The sequence below is a fragment of the Pseudopodoces humilis genome, chromosome 13 (genome assembly GCF_049639895.1).
Source record: "Pseudopodoces humilis isolate 2021_Gansu_Grassland_sample_001 chromosome 13, ASM4963989v1, whole genome shotgun sequence".
In the NCBI taxonomy this organism is placed as follows: Eukaryota; Metazoa; Chordata; class Aves; order Passeriformes; family Paridae; genus Pseudopodoces; species Pseudopodoces humilis.
Genome location: NC_142212.1, coordinates 19,740,389 through 19,755,450, shown reverse-complemented (window position 1 = coordinate 19,755,450; position 15,062 = coordinate 19,740,389). Strand labels below are relative to the sequence as shown.

General features: G+C 48.4%; 1 protein-coding gene across 1 annotated transcript in view; it reads right to left on the bottom strand.

Moving 5' to 3' along the window:
* Positions 1 to 15,062, bottom strand: part of ITPR1 (inositol 1,4,5-trisphosphate receptor type 1) — a 158,540-nt gene that overhangs the window by 14,089 nt on the left and 129,389 nt on the right. Inside the window, exons 53-60 of the mRNA XM_088061743.1 lie at positions 13,561 to 13,683; positions 10,688 to 10,863; positions 9,793 to 9,957; positions 8,410 to 8,605; positions 7,795 to 7,896; positions 5,722 to 5,861; positions 4,158 to 4,323; positions 2,744 to 2,904 (exon numbers count right to left, since the gene is read on the bottom strand). Of these exons, the coding sequence (XP_087917869.1) occupies positions 2,744 to 2,904; positions 4,158 to 4,323; positions 5,722 to 5,861; positions 7,795 to 7,896; positions 8,410 to 8,605; positions 9,793 to 9,957; positions 10,688 to 10,863; positions 13,561 to 13,683 (1,229 nt within the window). The remainder of the gene's footprint in view (positions 1 to 2,743; positions 2,905 to 4,157; positions 4,324 to 5,721; positions 5,862 to 7,794; positions 7,897 to 8,409; positions 8,606 to 9,792; positions 9,958 to 10,687; positions 10,864 to 13,560; positions 13,684 to 15,062) is intronic.

Below are 15,062 nucleotides of genomic sequence, written 5' to 3'. Positions count from 1 at the left end.
GTTGACTTCTTTCCTCATCATGTGTTTGAATTTAATGAGCTTCTGTCTGTGAAGAAATATGAAATTCACTATGGAATTGTAGTTAATCATTGATTTTCAAGGCTGCAATTTCTTTTAACGTGGGGTCAGGATCGTGAAGGGTACAGGATGAATGCTATGGGCCAGATCCAGCTCTGCCATCCCCAATACAGTGGGAATCCTCAAAACTGCCTTTCTACACACGTTATTTTTAGACAAGAAAACATCAAAAATTCAAGATCACTCCTAAAGGCGCCTGAATATTCACTAACTGCATAAATGAAATTGTCCAGGATTCTTTTGATACCACAGTGCTTAAAATATCTTTAAAGCGTTGTACAAACAGCACTGGAAGCAACTCACAAACTGACAGTGGATACAATTTAAGTGTCCTAAATTCTTTCTGTATTTATTTTTTTACTGCTCTGTAGTGTTTGAACAGCCCACAAATACTAAATGGCAAAGGCAATTTTTAAAACTGTATTTTCTTAAGTTTTTTTGTTTTTTCATTTACCGAGGGGCAGAAATCCAAGAGTTTTCTGAAGGTGTTTTGTTGGGAGTCAGAGCACTGGTGAAACATCTGAGGTGTGCTCTGCCATCACAGCAGGACTGGGAGCACATGATGCTCTCTACCCCAGCTCCTAAAAATGGGTAAAATCAGCAGCTGAACGCTGGTCCCACACAGCCCGGGGAAGACGTGCCCCATCTCTGCCACTATCCAAGATGTTACAGTGCCACCTTCAGTCTGAAATACGGGAGGAAATTCCCTTTAAAAGCCAGCCATGCCCCAAGGAGGCTTCCCAGGAGAGGCTGGTGGCTCAACAAGCCCATGGGAAACAGCAGCTCCACAGTGAATCCCTGCCTTGGCACTCATGGATGTATTTAAAGCTTTCCTTGGTCTGTCCTTCTGCATTCATGGGATTCTGTCCAGAGAGGTTGAGGTTGGAGAGTTCCCACCCCTGGCAGTGTCCAAGGCCAGGCTGGAGCAGCCTGGGACAGTGGGAGGTGTCCCATGGCAGGGGGACACTGGGTGGGCTTTGGGGTCCCTCCCAACCCAAACCAATCTCGGATTCGGTGAACACAGAAAGCCTGAGGAACAGATGGACCAAGCTCCACCCAAATTATCCCTAAAAACACCTTAAATGGGAAAAAAAAAAAGCACTTCTGGCTCCTCCAGCAGCATTTAAAACAGGTCAGGTAGAGAAGCAGATTCATCGTGTTTCACACCCAGATTTCAGGGCAGAACAGGAAGTTTTAATGTTAAAGGACACTGGAAAGAAATTGATTTTCAGAGTAAGCTTTGCCAAAAGGCTCCTCAGGAATACAGGGGCTGCAGAGGACTCCAGAGCCAGGGCACAGCAGCCTGAGCCTGGGGCAGGATGGTGGCAGAGCTCTGAGGTGAAATCCAGATTTCCTGCCTATTCCACACTCATGCAGTTACAGCCCACATTCATCAGCCCTCACTGAGACCTGCTCTTAGATCCTCATTTAAAACTGGCTCATGAAATGCAAAACCCCACCAACTCCAGACACACTCCAAACCTCTACCTAGAGCACATGGTTACATAAAATTGCATCTGCATGAGACACTCTGGCTATGCATAATTTATCCCTACTCCCATCCACACACAGTAATTAGCCCTTGCTGACACTTAATGAATGGGAATTATCATAAAAGTTCTCCAGTTTTTGTGCTTCATGCAAACATATTCAGTGACTAATTTTTGGTTCTTATCTAATTCCAACCGTTCATCTGAAATAATGAATTGGTTGCCAACTGAAACTTTCTTTAAACTGCTTTTAACAACAACAAAAACACAGCACAAAATCATCTTTTAGAAGCAAAAGCACAACACAAAATCGTCTTTTAGAAGCAAGAACCCTTCAGAAGTGCAGTGCTTCCCCCTGAAGTCATGTGTGCTGCTGGGGGATAAGGGAAGGGAGCAGAATAATCAGCCAGACTGGAAAGCAGCAGTGATGCACTTGGTTATCTCACTGTGCTAATCCTCTATCAGGTGACTGCTCACAAGGTTTCTTTAAGCCCTCATTACTGAGGTAGAAATCCAGAAGTAGGACGGACACTCTGGTGACCCCAAAATAACACGTTTGACCTGGGAGAGGGCTCGGGGGGATCTCCAGAGCCACCCTGAGGGAGTGGGACCTCAGAGCAGAAGAGCTGGGAGAGGAGGGAGGCAGCAAAGTGCTCTGCTCTAAAGGAATCACACCGAAATTCTATAAATCAAACAGATTTTGCTCCCCAGCCAGAAGACACAAATTAGTGACTGAGCTTTGGATCTAATTCCAGGAGCTCTGAACCTGCAGCTTGGCAGAGATGAGGCTTTTAATTCTCTCATTAAAAGCCCTTCCAATTGAGTAGACATTAATTGTAGTTTTTCACAATAATAAGCTCAAATCATATGACAACAAATCCTACAAGTCAGTTGGAGATATTTATACGAGGACAAGTTATAACCAGTTGGTCAGACACTTCCACCAGCTTGAAAATACCCTCCCTAAATGTGAATTTAAGGCAGAATAGGTTCTCTTCCCTTTATCCAAGCCACTCACTGTCACCTACTCCAGCGCACACACAGAGTGCTCTGGGGGCTGGGAAATCACAGGTACACTTACAAAATGAATTAAATACAATACAGAGCACTGTACCCAACATTCCACTGGATTGGTCTAAGCTAGGGGGAAAAAAAAAGCAAAACTCCAAACTCACCTTGATCATTTCTGCCACGTAACTCTCTGGTCCTGTGTATTCTGTGGAATCTTTGACTTTCACTAGGACAATAAAGCACAAATAGTGCCACATGTTGTGCTCCTCCTTAATGTGCTCTTCAAAGGTGACTGTCTTGTTGTCAAACTTATCTCTCTCCAAACCTGCGAGAGGGACACAGGGAGAACCCTGAGTGTTTGCCAGCTGGGGACCAGCAAAATCAGCTCTAGAACAAAAGTGATTTCTAAATGCTGCACTTCTGCAAGTCAGTCATTCTGGAATGGGACACTGAATATCAGGGGAAAATCTGACAAATGCCCAGGAAGAGAAAGAAGGAGAGAAAAAAGGAGAGAAAGAAGGAGAGAAAGAAGGAGAGAAAGAAGGAGAGAAAGAAGGAGAGAAAGAAGGAGAGAAAGAAGGAGAGAAAGAAGGAGAGAAGGAAGGAGAGAAGGAAGGAGAGAAGGAAGGAGAGAAAGAAGGAGAGAAGGAAGGAGAGAAGGAAGGAGAGAAGGAAGAAGAGAAGGAAGAAGAGAAGGAAGGAGAGAAGGAAGGAGAGAAGGAAGGAGAGAAGGAAGGAGAGAAGGAAGGAGAGAAGGAAGGAGAGAAGGAAGGAGAGAAGGAAGGAGAGAAGGAAGGAGAGAAGGAAGAAGAGAAGGAAGAAGAGAAGGAAGAAGAGAAGGAAGAAGAGAAGGAAGAAGAGAAGGAAGAAGAGAAGGAAGAAGAGAAGGAAGAAAAGAAGGAAGAAAAGAAGGAAGAAAAGAAGGAAGAAAAGAAGGAAGAAGGGGAGAAAGAGAGAAAAGAAAGAAAAAGATCAGAGAAAGAAGAGGAAAAAGAGCAGGAAGAGAAAGAGTAAAGTGTAACCAGTACTGCTTATATTTATTATACATAACAGAAAAAAATTGGTTAAAAAAGGCAACAACCCTGTAGCAAGCAGTTTGTTGGATTTCATAACACATCTCCTATTTTTGGGCAAACTGATAGCAAAAGCAACGTTTGCTTTGCAGCAAACTTCCAAAGGTTATCCCGTCAGGCTGTGTGTTATGCAACATGGCAGGACCATGTCAGTCAACCACAGCACCTCCATTCCTGAGCTCCTGGTGGGAAAAGCCTCCACAGGCAGCACTCTGCATGCTTGGAAAAATCCACTGCTGGTAAAAAACTCTCCTGTTCCAATAGGAAACTGTTCTTCGAGGCAGAGGAGAAGCAAGAACTGAAGTCTTGAGGAAAAATGGTATCCTGAGCATTCCCCATCTGCTCCTGCTGCCAAGCTCGGTGCACGTGGTACCCAGGAACATGAACTGGCTGAGGAATGCAGGCAGGAACAGCCAGTAATTCAAGGCTTTTTTCCTGTCAGTTTGCAGCTCTCCCTGGCTTACCCAGAGTAACCCCTTCTTGTTAAGTGTGTTTCCACACTTACCACAAATAAAGCAAGTTGTTTTTAAAATTTCTTCTTTCTTCTGTTTTTCACTCCTTAAATCAGCAAAAGTGTCAATGATCACCCCAAAAATCAGGTTCAGGACAATAATGATGACCATGAAGAAGAACAACAGGTCATAGATCACTCTAGCAGCAAAGAGAGGTTCCTGCAAGACACATGTTGGAATTATGAACAGCCCAATTAGGTACACATCTCACCTGCCCCACACCCCTTTCCCTGAGATTTCTCCACTGCTGATGCTCTCCAAGAGGAACTCAAAACTCAAAACATTAAATGAAACTAAAATGCAAAACTGAAATGCAAAAACCACTGAAAGGGAAGCCAAATTAGTCAGCTGCCAGTGTGGGATGTCTACAGAGCTGCTCTTCCTGTGTCCAAGATTTTGGACTTCTCTCACTTTCACAAGAGAAAAAACTCTTCTCTCACACACTGAAATTTGTTCTCACCCCTCCCTGAAGCCCTTTCCAAATTACATCCTTATATTAATCTGCAGTATATCAACAGAGGATCAGTGTGGACCATAAAGTCTTTTACTGGAATTTAATACCATTAATTGCATTTAACAACCATGTAAATGAACACTGAGCTGGACTTTTCAGTACACATTCCACATTTATTACAGGCCTGAATACCCAAAATATCCAACCCCCATTTTCACAATCATCCTGCCAGTCAAGTGCCAAACTTATTATTAAGAATTAAGTAACTTTGAAGGCTAAGTTTTAGAAAAAAACTGAAATGTCAGGTAAAACAAAAAAGCACTGCCCCAGTGTGGCTTTGGGAGTGACAGCCTGAGCCTCAGATCACAGAATCATCACAGAATTGTAGAATGGGAAGGGACCTTAAATCCCACCCAGTGTCACCCCAGCCATGGCAGGGACACCTCCCACTGTCCCAGGCTGCTCCAGCCCCAATGTCCAGCCTGGCCTTGGGCACTGCCAGGGATCCAGGGGCAGCCCCAGCTGCTCTGGGCACCTGTGCCAGGGCTCTCCACCCTCCCAGGAACAATTCCTTCCTAACTAATGGATACAACCAGCTTAAACAGCAGGTGGAGGGGGAGCCAGGGAGGTGTTATGGAAAATTCCCGCTGCTTAGCCTGGTCCTCTCTCTGATGATGGCTCCAAACCACATCCATCCTTCCTCCCCCACACTCCCACCAACCCAGCCTGGTCCCTGTCCTCTCATCCCTCCCATCTGACACGTCACCTCTCCCTAGGGATGCTCCCACAAAACCTCGTGCCACTGGCATCCACCAGCTACCACAGCATTTTCCTGTGCCCCCTCACTGATTTGTACTCATCTCCTTCCTTCAGCTCCTGAGCTCCCAGCTCAGAGTGTTGGCTCCCCCATCCCTGCTCCTCTGGGCCCTGCTCTGGACAGCCCACAAGGCACAGAAGCTGGGGAGAAGGCAGTGAGAGTGGCTGATGCTGCTGGATGTGACCCCCAGAGCCATCAGCAGAGCCCCAGGAGCAGAGCACACACACACAGCAGATCCCAGCCCTGCTCAGTATCACTCTTCCACCCCCAGCCAGTGGTAATTTACCTCTTTGGAAGGTTTCCTGAGCACATCACCTACTCCACCCCCGCTCCTGAGCCCGTGACTCAGTACAGTAACAATGCACATCAGCAGCGTCTCGCACGTATGCTCCTTGTTCTCTTCCTCCATCTCCTCAGTGATCAGCTCTGGGAACACAGCAAGCAAAGACACGTTTCACAGCCAAGATTAGCTCTAAATCCTCCTCTCCATTCTTTGCTGGGTATGCTCTCTCCCCCCTCTGACTGCCAGCCTGTGCTGCAAATCCCTCCAGGTTCATTCCCCATGTGTGGCTTGGGGGGACCTCTGCAGATCATCCATCCAACCCCTGCCCAGGCAGGGCCACCTGCAGCAGTGACAGGGACACGTCCAGGTGGGTTTGGGATGTCTCCAGCAAGGGAAACTCCACGATTCCCTGGGCAGCTGCTCCAGGGCTCTGCCCCCTGCATGGACAGAGCTCTTCCTCATGCTGAGGCAGATCCTTGTCCTGTCACTGGGAACGGTCTGAAACCATTCTCTGACACCCCTTGGGGATATTGTATGGAGTGATGGGATCCCCTCCCAAATCTTCCCTGGACTGAACAGGCCCTGAACAGTCTCTCCCCAAAAGGGAGATGCTCCAGACCCCCTCATCATCCTGTGGCCTCCCCTGGACCCTCTCCAGAGCCACCCTGGGAGCAGATCTCCTCCCTGACTCCTATCCCCAGCACCAGTTTTCTTTTGTGCCTGAACTGCTGCCTGTGACTGGGTGAAATCTCTTTCCATCCCTCGCATGCACAGCTCAGATCACCAGATGCCTGTTTATACAGAATCCGAGCTTTTTGACAGCTCAGAGGACAAAGTGTTGCCTCTTCCACTCTCCCCTGGTGCCTGACAGATTGCACAGCCTTTGGGCTGCACTCAAAATGGCAACTTCCACTCAGAGCTTTCAAATGGCTAAAAGATCACTGCTTGTGGAAACAGCATTCTGCTAGAAAAGCAACACTCTTTTTTTGACCTTCTCTTCGCTTGGCTCAAGGCTCCAACTTCACTGTTTCACTTGCAAAGCTGCTGAAATCCATTCCCCAGCCTCATACACTCCCCTGTTCCCATTAAAAACCTCACGACTTTCATTTCATCACAAAGCATCATGAGCAGATCCCACCTTCCCACAGGCAGCCCTGGCAAGGCCCCAGTCCCTGTGCAGCCCTGAAATAACCAAAACCCGAGAGCCATGGCCAAGAACGGGGCATCACGAACATCCCTGACCACGCAACATCCTGGCACTATATTGATTATTTGTGATACCAAAAACATCCCTGAGTTTTCCTTCCTGCAGCCAGAGTGAAGGAGCTGACGAAACAGCTTCTCCTGTAGCAAGGCTGAATTTTACTTGCTCAGAGAAAAGGATTTTACTTTTTCAGAGAGGAGCAAAGCAGAGCCCTCCCCTCCTGAGAGCAGGGGCATCGTTGACCCTTGATGGCCTTGCAAGAGCTGCCCTTCCCAGAGCAACTGGGATGCTCTGTCTGCCCCTCCCAGCCAGCACCGTAAATCTCCCACAAGGAAATTACATTTTCTAGAAATAAAACTGAAATATTTCAATAGCCAGGTAATAGCTCAATTTCTTGATCTCCAAACCCCCCAAACCTACCCTTGTCCACTTAATCCATTGAGTACTTCCTGCCATGATATTAAAACAGTTTCCTTAGTTTGAGATAGAACAATGCTGCCAATAAACCGTATTTCACAGGGCATTATCCTCTGAGTTCACATTTAATAGCCTCATGCTTTAAAATAATAAACTTTGCAAAGAGGCAAACTGCATCTCTTCCTTCTCCAATTGATGCAGAAAATGAAAGAGTATGGCAGTGTTTTATGAAGTCTGGTTCAGTTCTAAGTTTCTCTGCTTTAGTCACTTCATGTAACAAATGTTATTTATGCTGCTGGCCTAAATTAATCCTATTTCAAATTAATCTTGTGATAGCTTTGTTCCCAAATTGATTGCATAGGATTTTCTAAAGAAGTTATTTTAATTGAAGGTGATTAACTAAGAAAAGAGTGAAAACTCAGAGTGTGAGTTAGGGATTGCAGAGTGGTACTTACGGTCGGAGGGAATGATGGAGGAGCAGTTCTCACTGCTCCCTGCCTTGCACACATCTGGGTAGAGGAACTCGCCAGTCATGGTCTCACCTGGCTCTGTGCGATCTGAAACCACAAAATGCTGCATCAAAGGATGCTTTAACACCGTGCAAGGAGACTTCTCAGGCATTAGGGCTCCCCATCGTTCTCAGGGTGCAAGTACAAGGCATTCACAGCAGGATCTCACCCTAGAGCTTAGAAGGGCACTGTACTTTCTGATTTGCACATTCCATGGTTTCCAACTCAGCCGCAAAATCAGTTTTGTTTCACAGAATCCCAGATTCACTGAGGTTGGAAAAGACCTCCAAGAGTCTTCATTTAGTGGCTGATGCCACCCTGTCCCCAGCCCAGAGCACCGAGTGCTACCTCCAGCCCTTCCTTGGACACCTCCAGGGATGGGCACTCCAAACCTCCCTGGGCAGCTCCTTCCAAGGCCTGAGCTCCCTTTCCATGGAGAAATTCCTGCTGCTGTCCAACCTGGCCACCCCTGGCACAGCTGGAGCCCTTCCCCCTTGTCCTGTCAGCACCCTGGGGAACAAGAGCTGCTGTAACCCACAGGAATGAGCTGCTGGTACTGACCTGGCAGCAGGGTCTCGTTAGGCAGCTTGTCCACTTCCAGGATGAAGTCATCCTTGAAGAAGAGGTAGCCCACGATGGAGAACAGGTAGACCAGGATGAGGGCCAGCACGGCCGTGAGGATGATGGAGCGCCCGTTGCGGGTGACGCTCTTGATGACGTTGAGCAGCGTCTCCTCCCGGTACACCAGGTCAAAGAGCTGGGGACAGCCAACAACAGCACATGGAGCAGCAGCACCACTGCTGGCATCGTGTCCTGGGCCATGGGGAGCAGCAGGAGCCCAGGCAGCTGTGCCCTGCTCCGTGGCAGCCTGGCCAGCAGCCCGTGCCCGCTGCGGGCAGGTGCTCCTGCCTCAGTGCTAGACACACAGCGAGCTGCCAGCACAGCCTGCAGCTGCTTCTTACACTGTTACCTACCCCCTCACAGCCTCCCAACAGCTCACTGCAAATTGCAATTTGCTCTTGGCTTTCAATCTTAATTTATCGAGCATCTCATACAAGAAGCAATACTTTTTCCCAAATTCTGTGTTTAGATTTCTCTGCTGGTGTTTCCTCCATTTTTCCCTGGGTCTGGGACAACACACAGCAGGGCCCAGGCAGGTTTTGGCTATGCTGGTGGATCACAGGACAGGCAATTGTGAAACTGGACCTCCATGAACACAGCAAATAACCAGCTCAGGTACCAGAGGACGTGACAAACACCAACCAAAGGCACAAAATAGCCTATTCTGAACAGGATTTCAGCCTTGCTTCAACAGTGACACGTTTTCTCCACCAGCACTGAATCCCCTCCTTCAGTGTGACTCCAGAAGCATTGTGCTGTGCAAGGTGAATCCCACCCCAGACAGAAGGAACACGTGTGCCAGGATCTGTGTCCATCCCATGGGGGCTGGAGCCTGGATACAGCCATGGAGACACTCCAAAGTTACTTCAGGAAGCACAGACACCGTGTTACAGTTATTGATAATAACACAGCAAAGCATCACAGCCCATCTCACTCCACATCATGGGCAGGGACACCTCCCACTGCTCCAAGCCCTGTCCAGCCTGGCCTTGGGCACTGCCAGGGATCCACAGCTGCTCTGGGCACCTGTGCCAGGGCCTGCTCACCTTCCCAGGGAAGAATTTCTTCCTCATCTCTCACCTAAACCTCTCCTCTTTTGGTTTAAAACTATCCCCCCATATCTCCCTGTCTGTGTGCAAGAAGTCACACACCAGCAAAAGGGATGTGGCAGGAGTCCTGCTGTCTCCCACAGTAACTCCTCCTAAAGAAAACATCCAGTCTGTGGCTCTTCCCAGCAGAAGAACAGAAATTTTCCAGGATATGCCCAAGATAGGGCTTCACAAACGGACCAGAAAATGTTCTGAGGGCCAGGCAAACACCCACCAAGAGGCTGTAAAAGAACTCGTGCACGAAGAGCCCCAGGGCACAGATCAGCAGGTACAGCAGGTGATAGAGGAACTCCACATCCATGATCATGGCCTTGTATCCTCGCGTGAAGGTTCCGCAGTTACCCACAAAACTCATCAGGAAAATGATTTTATTGCAAACCTAAGGAAAGATCAACCATAAATTAGTTACAATATCAGGGTAAACACATGGCTTTTTCAAGCTGGAGGTAACTTGGCACCTTGCTGGGCAATCCCTTCCATGCCTGATCACCCTTTCCATGGGGAAATTCCTGCTCTGTCCATCCTGAGCCTCCCCTGGCCCAGCCTGAGGCCGTTCCCTCTCCTCCTGTCCCTGTTCCCTGGAGCAGATCCCAAATCCCCCCGGCTGTCCCCTCCTGGCAGGGACTTGTGCAGATCCAGAAATCCCCCCTGAGCCTCCTTTTCTCCAGGCTGAGCCCCTTCCCAGCTCCCTCAGGAATTCCTGGGGCTCCAGCCCCTTCCCAGCTCCCTCAGGAATTCCTGGGGCTCCAGCCCCTTCCCAGCTCCCTCAGCTGCTCCCCAATAACTCACAAATGCATCACTCAGTGAGCCTCACACAGCCCCACAAATTCTGTGGAGTTTGGGTGAATAACCACGTGCTTTAGGTCACAGAGACTCCTCCCTGTGCCTGTGTGAGGTTGGAGCTGTTCCTGCACCGAGCAGAACCTCGGAGCTCAGGATTAAACACACCCCACAGAGCAGCTGTGCGAGGAACAGCCCAAGGAGGGAATCACTCCTCCCTCCAGTGCCACCAGCACGTCCCAGGCCCTTTCTGCTCCACGTCCCCACGTGCAGGTGAGGAACCCTTACACAAGGGGCCAGAGGAGGTCAGAGAGCCCCTGGGTTCTTACATTGAATGCTCCCAGGAGGAACAAGGTGGGCTGCAGGCCCACGGAGAAGATGAGGCGCAGGATGGTGGAGGCGATCAGGGCCCGGATGCCGTGGGGCTTGGGCAGAGCGATGACGATGGCCAGGGAGATGAGCATGGCTGTCCACAGCAAGCCAGACAAGTGGGGCTCCAGAGTGCCTGGCCAGGGGAAAAACAAATTCCTGCATTAGCAGACCGCTGCCATTTGCTGCAGCATCACCCAGCCCCGTTCAGCCACCCCTGACTGCACAGCAGCACCTGAGCCCAGAGCCCTCAGCAGGTTTTAATCACAAACCTGCTACTAAAGCTCTCTGCACACGGCAAGGACTGTGGGATCTTTGTTTTGGTGCTCACTGCTTGCACACCTGAGCGCTGAGGGCCCTGTGCAGATGTGCTGGGCAGTGCCTGGGCAGGTGAGGACACTCCTCCAGAGCCTCCTGATGTGCTTTTGGGCAGACCCTTGTACCCATTTTTGCCATCTCTTGCTATTTCTGGGTCTATTTACACTGTCCCATGAGACTGGCTGCTTACACAACACCCCTGTAGCTAAAAATACACTTCCCTGAAAGAGCCATAAAAAAGATTCAGCCCAAAACACCATTTACCCCAGGTTTATGCAGAATGTGAGACACCTCTTTCTCAAAGATGACTTAAAAATGTTTTGTCTTCAAGCAACTGGCTCCTCAACAGAGGAAAAAACAAGATCCCCCCAGATTTCACAGCACTCTGCAGCCCTCCTGCAAGCACATTCTCACAGAACTTGTGTCTGACTGGCAAGATCCTCACTCAGGGCTTTTTCTCCCTGCTCCCAAACTCAGGCAGCTTAGGAAATATTACTCTCATCTGACTACCACGAGCAGCCATTTAATCTTGTTCCAAATCACTGCAGATTAATAAAGACAGCAGAGGATGGATGGAAATTAAAAGTTAATAAGCGTAAAGTTGAACAGCTGTTTTGGCTGCCTGGGGGGAGTTTGGGCTCCTGGAGCTGTCACACAGCACAAGGTGCAGGGCTGGGAATGGAGTCACTGAGTGGGAACAAGCAACAGCATGGAGAGGGGACAGAGAAATGTGCAGCAGCTTATTTAGGAATGACTTATCTAAAATCCAAACAAGATTTATTTGGAATATATTTGTTTTCAGGAGTTGCAGCAGCTCCCAGCGGGTCTGAAGGAACACCTGGAGGGACTGAAGCCCTCAGGTGTTGTCTGGAACACCCACCTGGGCCTGGCCCAGAAGCCCAGCAGCACCAGGAGGGCAGTGCCAGGAGCTCAGGGGACCCAGCTGTGTCACCTCAGGGCACAGCAGGGCTTGGACTCTCCTTCCCAGGGACAGAGAGAGGCTGGGAGCAGAGCCTCAGGAGCTCAGGGTGCTCGCTCACCAACTCCTGCACCCAAGCTGACCCCAAAGCCTTGCTGGGAGCATGGGGAGCCCCTCCACAACCACAGGCAGGAGGAACATGCAACCAGCAGGAACTTCTCCCTGTCTCTGGAATTCTCACCATTCCAGTACCCAATTCCAGGCATCCAGTTTTGTTTCTGCTCCTCAAGTCAGAAGTTTTACAGCTTCTGCTACTGTCAGATGCTCATCAGCTGCTCAGTTCACCGTGTCTGAGCAATTCAAGACACTGACAACTTCCCCCAAACAGTCTGTTTGGAAGAGTCTTTTTCTTTTTTTTTTTAAGCTAAATATAAGATACACATATATTTATTTCTTTTACTTTTTGGATTCTAACTAGGAGAGGAAGAGGTTTTATCAAAATGTTACCTGATAAATAAAGAATTTCAAATATGTAGGGTAGGGCATCTTCAAAATGCCAAACAACCCCCCCGCCCCAGTCTTGCAGTTTGTAATCTCAGGGAACTCATTTAACCAGCAGCTTTGCTGGCAGCCATAAATTCAGAGCTTTCAACTTGGGATCTTTGCAGCTAGAGACAGAAATTCAGCTGCTCTTCGGGCTTGTCAGAGCCTTCCAGCCAGAATCTGGGTTGTGCCCACTCTGCTGACACTGGGTGTGACACCGAGGCACAGCAGCTGCAGCCACAGCCGGCTGCTCCTGATGGCAGAAGGTAAAACTGTTCTCTTCCCCCTCTCAGGAGCACTGGAATTCACTCTAAAATATCCCTCTGACAGGCTTTTTCAGGATGCAAACCCCCTACACACGCAAGGAAAAAGCTCCTACCTAGAGATTCACATCATCCTGCAAGTGATGCACATGACATTCCTGAGAATATCCCTGCAGATTTCCCAACTGCTGCTGACAGGACTGCAGCCCTGCCCTGCCCTGCCCTGCCCCGGGGTGCAGCTCTGGGAAGGGGCTGGATCCAAGGCTGGATCTGCTGGATCCAAGGCTCTGAGAGCCACCAGCCTCACACAACCCTGGGCAGGCAATCCTGGGAATGGGCTCTTCTCCCTCATCCCCCAAGGATTTCCCCCCTGTCACCCACCCCCAGCACTCAGAGGCCTCCTGGAGCACCAGGAAAAGTGTGTGGAAAATGCCATTAATAAACTGCAAGCTCAAGGAAAACAACACATTCAACATTTTGTCTATTTTTAGCTCAATCCTTAATTACAGGACTTTAAACTGAAGTAGAACAGTCAGGCAATTAAAGGTGGATGTTTGTCTCGGGCAATTTTTTCCCCTAGGAAAAAGCATGGGTCTACATTTTCCTTAAAAAGGCCTCAAGAAAGAGTAAGAGAACAGCACAATTTAAAACAAGGCAACTTAAAAATCCAAATTCTGTTCTCCTACCCCCACTGATGTAAACAGCAGTGCACAGACACGAGTGGGGAGAGCAGAATTTGGCTCATGACACCTTATTTGTTCACATGGTTTTTTAGGTTAAGTATCAGTACCTCCTCGAATCCCTTTGAATGGGTAGAAAAATGCCACGAGCAGGTTCATGAGTACAGCCAGGTTAAAGGAAATGCTGCTCCAGAAAGACATGTTCCGAGCACACCAGTACAGGAAAGGCTGAGCTGAAAAAGAGAAAATTATTTCTTTTTAATGGACACTTTAGTAAAAGGTCTCTATAAAAAAAAAAAAAAATATCAGCACCAAAACAAGTTTGTTTTCAGTTTGCCCAAAAGTAATAATATTCATGGCTTATTCTGAAGTTTATTTAATTACCTTCATCTTGGGGGCCCTTCAAGATTCCTAGCTGGTGTTCTAAGGCAAAGGATCCCTGTTTCAAACATGGTTTAGCAGCAGCAAGAGAACAAGCTGAGAATCTGCAGAGATCAAGCACTCGAGGCTTCCCCTAGTAAATATTCTTTGTACTCAGAGTCACACAAAAAATATTTTGGAGGAGGAAAATGAGCACTGAGCTGCAGCCCCAACCCTCTGTGTTCTGCTGCTGCCAGCAGCTCACCTGCACCAGACAGTGCCACCTGCAAATTCATTTTCTGCTGGCAACAGCCCAAAATAGCCCCAGAATAACCAGGGGGTGAAGCTCCCCAGCCTTCCCTCTGCCCCAGGGGCAAAGGACTCAGCACATCTGCAGAGAGCCCAAGGAACAGTCCAACAGTACATTTAAATCCTTCATGTTACACAGAAATACTTCTCAACAAGACTCCAAATTTTAATAATCCCTGCAGCCAGAACCAAGAGGCAGAAAACAGAAAGATTCCTTTGCTGAAGTGGTTGTGAACCCAAAGTCGACAGAGAAGCCAAGAAGCTTCTCTTGCAATAATTCCCTCTGCACCCAGGCAAAATCCCCGATTTGAGCTCCTGTAGGCTTCCTACACAGCCAATTGTGAAATCTAGAGTAGTGAAAAAATCCATTAAAAATGCTCACAAAGGAGGGAAAGGACTGTTTTGCCCTGGTGGAAGGAGGCAGTGTGTTTAGATATCAGAGAGCAAAGGAAAAGCTCTCAGTAAAATTTAGGAACAAGCTGCAAATGCAGACTCTGGGCTGAAGGGTAATTTATTACATGCAGCAGGCTCTGAGCCTTACAGCCACCACCTCTCTCCAGCAAATCCCCTCCTCTCACACCCCCAGCTAACAAAGGGGCAAAGAAATCCACAATATCTCCATGTTCCCAGTTTCCTTCCAACTGGAAGAATTTGTAACCAGGTTGAATTAATTCATATGAAATTATATAAGGGTGATTATAAAGGTCTAGGTTTAACTTTACACCTTCCTTTGGGGATGGACACTGACTCTGACTGTGCAGTGCTTCTGCCTGGCTTCAGCAGCTCATTTCCATTCTTGATTAACAATTAAGAGGCTTCTGGTGCTCAGATTATGGGGCAGCACCACGAGCTGAAGGGAGAGGTACATGGGTCTTTATTTTAGAAGTATTTTTGAGGGCTGAATAAACTCTGGCATCACATGAGCACACACAGCACTGCCAGA